Consider the following 7,785-nt stretch of genomic DNA (forward strand, 5'->3'; position numbering starts at 1 on the left):
GAATTTCGCGAATCGCCTTTGAACCGCGAAAATAACAACACACGAATATAACAGCGCGTGAATAACTAAGTTCAGTTAGATGCTCGCAATCGCAAAATTAACAACACGCCAAAATGTCCTCCAAGTAGCAATTCGCGAAAAATATCTGTACGCGAAAATTTCAGCTCGTACAGTAGCCCTGGACTGCTATGCCAACATTTACGTTCAAAAGGATAGTCTCACTTGCAGGTTTTCTTTTTTTTTCTTTTTCTTTTTTTGGATGATTTTAATCATATCATTTTAGAAAGCAAACACAGGTAAAAGTTTTCTTGCTGAGTTTTTTCAGAACCACTGGCCAGCTCTAGCTCTAATGACTTCAGATAATGCACCATTGCCATTGGTATCAACATACAAAATTTCTTCAAACTTCACAGGAGATAACAGCACCAAAAAGTTTTGATAAAGGAAAACGGTTGTATAAAGAAAAGATTTACCTCACCTAACCATTTAAGAAGATAATGAACCATCCCATCCACCCCCCCCCCCCCCCTCCATAAAAAATGATAAAGTGTTGATGGAGGAAGCCAGTGGAACTAGAACAAGATTTCACAGAAAGTTAAAGGGATGGTATAGTTTTGCTTGAGATTGGGATTCAGCTTTTAACTTATTGTGACATAATTATGTACAAAACCACTTATGAAATATGAAAGAGCGTACAACTCATAAGAGGAATTCAAATTTTATTTGATGAAAATCAGTTTTGAAATGGCAGAAATATCAAAAAAACAAAGTAAAATGAAGCAATCCAAAAAGATCGGCCACATCTTTTATTAGGACTGCTTTGTTTTGGATATCTCAGCCATTTCAAAACCAATTTTCATCAAATAAACTTTGAATTCCTCCGGGAATCATATGCTCTTTCTTATTTTAACATAGGCTTCTCATTATTTCTCAAAACAAGTTGGACACCTGAAGCCCCTTTCAACCAAAACGTTTTACGGTAATACCTTTAACAACATTCAGACTAACTACTCTACGTTTATACTACCTGGGTTTTGGGGGGGTTTTTTTCTTCTAGGTAGAAAAAAATCAAGCTGCTGCTATCTACAACAAATTGCCTTGATCACAGACTACTAAAATCCCTTATTTCTTTGTTATATGGAAAGTTTTTAAATATACACATGTACATATTGTACACACATTTTCACAAAGATTTAAAAAAAAAAGGAAAAAGAAAAAGCTTTGCCAGACTCAACTCAGAATGCAAACTGATAATTTGAAGATATAACCCTTGCTCAGAGATCAGACAAGTTGTGTGTACTATACCAGACTTATACATTTGTAGATACAGTGAATTCTATATACAATGTACACTGTAAATGCACTGAGCATGTGTGTAATATTCTGTAAAAACTAACATTAATCTTCTTTCTTCTATCTGCCTTGACTAATAATTTAAAGAAAAAATGTTGTTCTCTGATCAAACATGTAACAGGTACAGATAATTCATATGTGAACTGCATGTCGTCACACTCAATTTAAGCATTTATTGTACACAAAAAAAAGAAAAAAAATTGTGGTATCTACAACAGAAGGCTTCAACAACAGAAAAACACTTCCCCCCCCCCCCTCATCCCTCTATGAGCAAACATAAACACATTGAATGCCACAATATACAGTAATGTCTGCTTTGTAAATATACTTCCCAAAGGTTTTTGTTAAAAGAGAGTGCTTTTTTGGTCTCTTGATTCTTTGTGACAGTACATTATATTACTCCTGTTATCCAGAAATAAACTTCTGTACAACTGCATTTAATAGCTCAAGCTTGGTAGTGGAAAATCAATCCCTTCATACAAATGCTTTTGACACGTACAAAGAGTGCTGCACTATTTATATATTAATGAATAGGTTGTGGACCAAAGCTGCTTTTGATTTTGTAGTTGTAAAAAAACAACAACAATATTCTAAGAAGTATAATTGTTCTATTTGCACATATCAGAGGGGAAAAGGTATCATTCATACCATTTGCCAAATTCTAAACTCTGCACCACCTTGGTACATTGAACAAGGTCATCAGACTGCTTTTTGCAGTTTCAGTTATGGGGCAATTCATGTAACATACTACTGGGTAAATTACAGTGACTGCAAAATCTTTTATTCAGAACAATCTAAGGTGATTCTAAAGCCAAATCTTTTGTGGGAGGAAGGTAACAGAGAATATATGTGGGGCTATAAGCATGAAGAGTAGCATATGGAATGAGAAAGGTGAACTATAAAGAGAGAAAAAAATGAGAAAGGAAAGGAACAGACAGGAGAAAGAAAAAAAATGACAGGAGGGCATTATCGAAAAAGTCCTTCAGGCTTACATCAATGAACAAAGGGCTGAGATCTTCAAGTGTAACATCTCATGTTTACTGATCCTGCAAATTTAACAAGTGCAAAGTAAATGAGTCAACAAGTATGAGTATTCAAGTAAAACTTTACTTTAATACAACCAATATACAATGAATACAGTTTTAAATAACTTAGGTGCATTGGATATCAGTCTGATTAAAAAAAAAAAAAAAAACTGCATCATTCAGTGAAATTGTAGCTCTGAAAATTAGCTCAGAGAGAGAGAGAGAGAGAGAAAGAGGATCCACACTGTAATACAGATTTTTAACTTCAACATGCAAATCAACATGCAAATACACAGTATTAATTATATTATCCCCATGGATGATCACTTCCTTGTACGCTTAATTTATAATGACTGCTGTTTTTTATGTATACATGTTTGTTTAAATCCAATCATTTGTGGGACTGCTAATCACACAAAATTCCCCTCAATTTTACCTAAATGTGCAAATAGGCCCTACTTGGTAAAATGCTGTCTCAAACCACATGTACATGTACAATGTACATCACATACACACTCAATCACTCACTCACATACATTCACATAATAATCCCATACTTTAGCTATGACGAACAGTTCAACATATCAGTAGATCATTCTATTGATATGTTCAACATATCACTAGATCATTTACATACTATGTACTTTAACATATCTCTAGATCAAATGCATGTAGTTTAACATATCAATAGATCATTTCACAATTGGCAAAATTCAAACAAAGAGAAAGTTACAGCTATTTGAACCTTATAAATTCACTTACAATGTAGAATGGCACCCCAATGGATGGTTGCTTGAGAACCATCCTCTTAAATTCAAAGCAATGCCTGTTCTGAGGGGGAACAAATCTTTTTTGTCTACATTGTACATAAACATGAATTTTGAAGAATTAATTCAAGCATGAAGGAATACAGGTGAAACACCAATATTTGTTTGTAGCTGTCTTTTTCTTTTCATTCTTGCATTCTACATCTGGAAAGTGAAAGAAATGCCTCTAAACATAGGAACTGTTTAGAAATTTTTATGTACATTCAACAAAATCATTGAAAAGACATAGTGACAAAAATAAAGAAAGTGAGGAAAATCAGCAATCCATTCAACGGTATATTTGTGAGATTTTGGTAGCTATTGTGTACCATACGCCAACCTCTCTCTAGGTGGGTCGAAACTCTAAAACAATTTGTGATGTCACTGCAGGTGCTAGGTGATAAAACATGGCTGCATACTAACCCATTTTTTTATTTTGTCTACTGGTCTGACCTTTCTGTCGGAAAAGTAGGTACCCAGTTTTCCATTTTTTTACTGTCCATACAGTTCAGCCAGCGATCAAGTTCCCCCTACAAACTGTAGATCGCGATCACGGGCGATCAGTGATCGCATACGCGATCAATTGATTGTATGCAATTCGGCATACAATCAATTGATTGCGACATATCGCGTATGCGATCACTGATCACCCGTGATCGCGATCTAGGGGGAACTTGATCGCTGGCTGAACTGTACCTGAGAAAGTTACTGGTCCGACAGTGATTTCTACTGGTCAAGGACCATCAGACTAGTGTCAGTGTGCAGCATGGGATAAAAAGAACTTTACAAAATTTCATTTTCTTCCGACGTAAAAAAAAAAATAAAAAAATAACTTCAAATGTGCAACTACAAGTGTGTGATTCATAGCTCCTGCAGTCAAGGAGGAAAAAAATGTACACAATATAGGAATTACATGTTTTCACTTTTCAGTGAAACACTGAACAGGCCAGGTTTAGAGAATATTTAGTTTTATTTTAAACACAAAATAAAGAGCTAAAGTCGCAAGGAAGGCATGGCAATTCAGAGTTAGAACCCAATCTATTTTTTTTTTTCTTTTTAAAGTGACAAGTAGAAAGCCTCTATATAATGAAAATATATGAAACAAATGGTGGTCCAAAACTGTATTACTGCTATTTACTTGCCACAATTGAACATAGTTTGAGGGTAATGTTGCAGAACCTACTTACATGTAGAACCTATTGATGATGTCATGAAAACTTTTGGGTGAGTCATGTGTTTATGTTTATCAGAGTGCAAGTGAAGAGTCTAAACTTTTACCATGTTCGACGAGAATCTTTCAGGATTTGTGAGATCTTTCTTCTTTTTTTTTTCTTGTCAATAAACAGATAAACTACAAACAAAGCATTCAGTCATGTGTCTTTCCAACTTGATTGATATGGCCGAGTAACTACCAAGAGATGGCGATCCGAGCTAACGAGAAACCTGCACTTGAATGGCAATGCACAGGCCGGCTGCCTGTGCGAATTTTTGTTGATAGACCTCTAGCTCTGCTATGTCGTGTGCACTCTGATGAGGAGCGGGCACTACATACTAGCTGCATTGCAGCGGTGAATCATCAACGATGTTTTGACTGCATTCTCTGCGCCTACCTTTATAGTGCAGACGAAGATTGTGCTGTGACAGCCCGATGAAGGTTGATTTTGTTCTAGGATTCCATGTTCGAGGTAGAGGAGTCTCGTCTTCATTAACTGCTGGATAAAGTCGCCTCAATCTGTCAGACGGGTCAGAATTTTCAGTGTTTTGGTTGATTGCCGAACAGCTTCGTTCACCACTATTCGTCGCCATTTTCGTCGTCACTCGTTCTGTTTGTGGATATTAATTAGTACAGGCCACGCAGCACAGCACGTACGTCATCGGTTTTGCATGCTTTCTATGAAATTGAGCGTAGTCTAGTTGTTAGTCGTTTTATCATATCAGATACACACGGAAGAGTTCAATACGTGTGCATTGGCTCTCAACTCTGATAGGGCGCCTACTACAAACAGGTGGCCGCTAATGCAGGCTTGACCGTATTTGGTGTATTGCACGCAGAAAGTCGGAAGATGATACATGACAAGGTCGATGACGTTTAATGACTTGAGTGTTTATTATTAAGTAACATGGCGGGAGAAATTAAACTATTTACTATTTTCAATCATGCAAAATGAAAAAAAAAATGTTTTATGGGCAGTTTTAAAGTGATTGATAGTTACATATTATATATATAAGAGTTCAACACTCACTTTTTTTTTCCTCTGGTGGTTCGTAGAAGAAGCGTAGTGGCCCAAAATAAAAGGAGACATAAAATTTATTTTGAATCTTGCATAGCTGTCCAATTGGGCCACCAAAAGATAGCCTTTTTTCTATATTATTTTGGTGGCCCAATATCATTTTAGCAGCCCCAAGCCAGGGTCCATGCTCCACTTATGTTGAGTCCGGTATATACATTATTGATCTGCAGTTTATTAAAGTGTTTACGATCAAATTACCCCCTTTCTTCTGTCTTTTCCCTTCTTAGAGTGCATTGTAGAGATGATATTTTTTGTGATATACGCTTTATGAATAAATTGGTTTTTTTTTTCATTACTATACATATCAGCAAATAGATATGACGATTTATTTCACACTGTCAATTGACTTCTTAAAGGGCAATTAAAGGAAACCAAAGGGAAAAGGGAAAACAGCATTATAAGTAGAATATATCAGCCAGAAAGTTTGAGGAAAATCGGACAATCGATTCAAAAGTGATTAATTTGTAATGTTTAATTTGTAAATGTTATATTGTATTGCATTGTATTGTATTGTATTGTATTGCATTGCATTGCATTGCATTGTATTGTATTGTATTACATTGCATTGCATTGTATTGTATTGTATTGTATTGCAATGTATTGTATTGTATTGTATTGCATTGTATTGCATTGCATTGCATTGCTTTGCATTGTATTGTATTGTATTGTATTGTATTGTATTGTATTGTATTGTATTGTATTGTATTGTATTGTATTGTATTGTATTGTATTGTATTGTAAATTGTATTGTACTGTATTGTATGTATAGGTAGGCCCTATACAGTCTCTATTTAAACATCATTTCCAGCAGTGGACATGTCCAGTCCAAGCCCCACCTCGTCATCCTGAGATTTCTTTTCCCAGCATGACCAATTAAGGATGATGTGCAAATATCACATGGCAAATGCTTCAAAACCGGCACAAGGAGCCATTGTTTATGGTACTTTAACTCTCCTCCAAATCTCTCCTGGAAAAGCAATAATTTCTACCACTCCTCCTAATCGAAGTATTCATATTGCACAGAATATGTGAAGCCATATTATGGGTAAAGTGCATAAACAAACACACTGGGTACCCACTAACGTCGTCCTGTTTTTTGTTTGTTTGTTTTTTTTTGGGTTTTTTTTTTTTTTTTTTTTTTTTGTTTCATAAAGTTCACCACAGCACTACCAGTCCTGTTCCCCGAGATGCTGTTGGTAAAATACATGCATCGATATTGATAAACCAAGGTCGTTTAGAGGGCAGCATATTACCAGGGAGGTGGAAGCCCCTTCCACCTCCCTGCACATACAGCAGCAAGTCTTTCACGTACACGTAACAGGGTATCTCATTGGACTTTGTTGGCGACCTGCATGATGATGGCGACTCGAGTCTAAGCGGTCGCCGAGACGTCGCGGAAACATCTCCTAGACGTCTTCGCAGCTTCTCCTGGATTGTAACCAAGTCTCCAAGAAATTGCAATTAAAGAGAATCGAACGTGTTTGATTTTTCTTTTTCTTTCTTTTCAGAGCCTCTTTCTACTTTAATTCCAGTCTCAGCTGTTGCGGAGCCGAGCGTCTCTGCGACGTCTCCTTAGTTGCGGCCAAGTCGCGGAGACTTGGCCACAATGATAATTATCTTTATATTGGTCTGGTAACACTCTTTGTTAGAGTAACAGGATACAATTTTGTGAACATGCACGGGTCCGAGCAGATTGAGTCACCTATGCTATTTCCAATGTTTTATTCTATGTAATTCAATTCACTTCAATTCAATTCAATTCAATTCAATTCAATTCAATTCAATTCAATTCAATTCAATTCAATTCAATAGTTTATTTATTTCCATCAAAGAAAAAAAATTTTCAAACGGTTTGTGGTTGCATACGGTCCCATCTCCCCCCCCCCCCCGTCATACAACATGCTTGTTCCAAATAGAAATTGGCTATGATAGGTTTTAATTCCCTATCACTGGCTTTTCGAAGGGACGCCATCAGAACATTCCCCTATCACTGCATGGCTTTTGGAAGGGAAGCTATACATAGAAAATGAAGGATAAACTAAGCATGTTGATTGCACAGGTTGGGGGAAGAGAAGTTAATAGCATGCACAATAGTAGCATGACATACACGCAACACATGCGGCGAAATGTCCTGCGGGAAAAAAAATGGTAAACATGCACGAGTGTGGGTTGGGAGAATCGGGGCAAACGCCAAGCAGCCGCACGACACCTATTTCGGATTTTTTTTTTTTTTTTTCGGGGGGGGGGGGGTGAAGCTAACCCTATTCGGGACCCTATTTCAAGATTAATCGAAAAAAATGACATCTACCC

The 7,785-nt window shown here is 36.6% G+C and overlaps 1 protein-coding gene across 1 annotated transcript in view; it reads right to left on the reverse strand.

Moving 5' to 3' along the window:
• The window catches only part of LOC140233514 (ran-binding protein 9-like), an 88,494-nt gene extending 83,498 nt beyond the window's left edge, over positions 1 to 4,996 (reverse strand). The window contains exon 1 of the mRNA XM_072313632.1: positions 4,795 to 4,996. Within this exon, the coding sequence (XP_072169733.1) occupies positions 4,795 to 4,990 (196 nt within the window). The 5' untranslated portion in view covers positions 4,991 to 4,996. The remainder of the gene's footprint in view (positions 1 to 4,794) is intronic.
• Between the last annotated feature and the right edge of the window lie 2,789 nt (positions 4,997 to 7,785).

Source organism: Diadema setosum, chromosome 9 (assembly GCF_964275005.1).
Source record: "Diadema setosum chromosome 9, eeDiaSeto1, whole genome shotgun sequence".
NCBI lineage: Eukaryota > Metazoa > Echinodermata > Echinoidea > Diadematoida > Diadematidae > Diadema > Diadema setosum.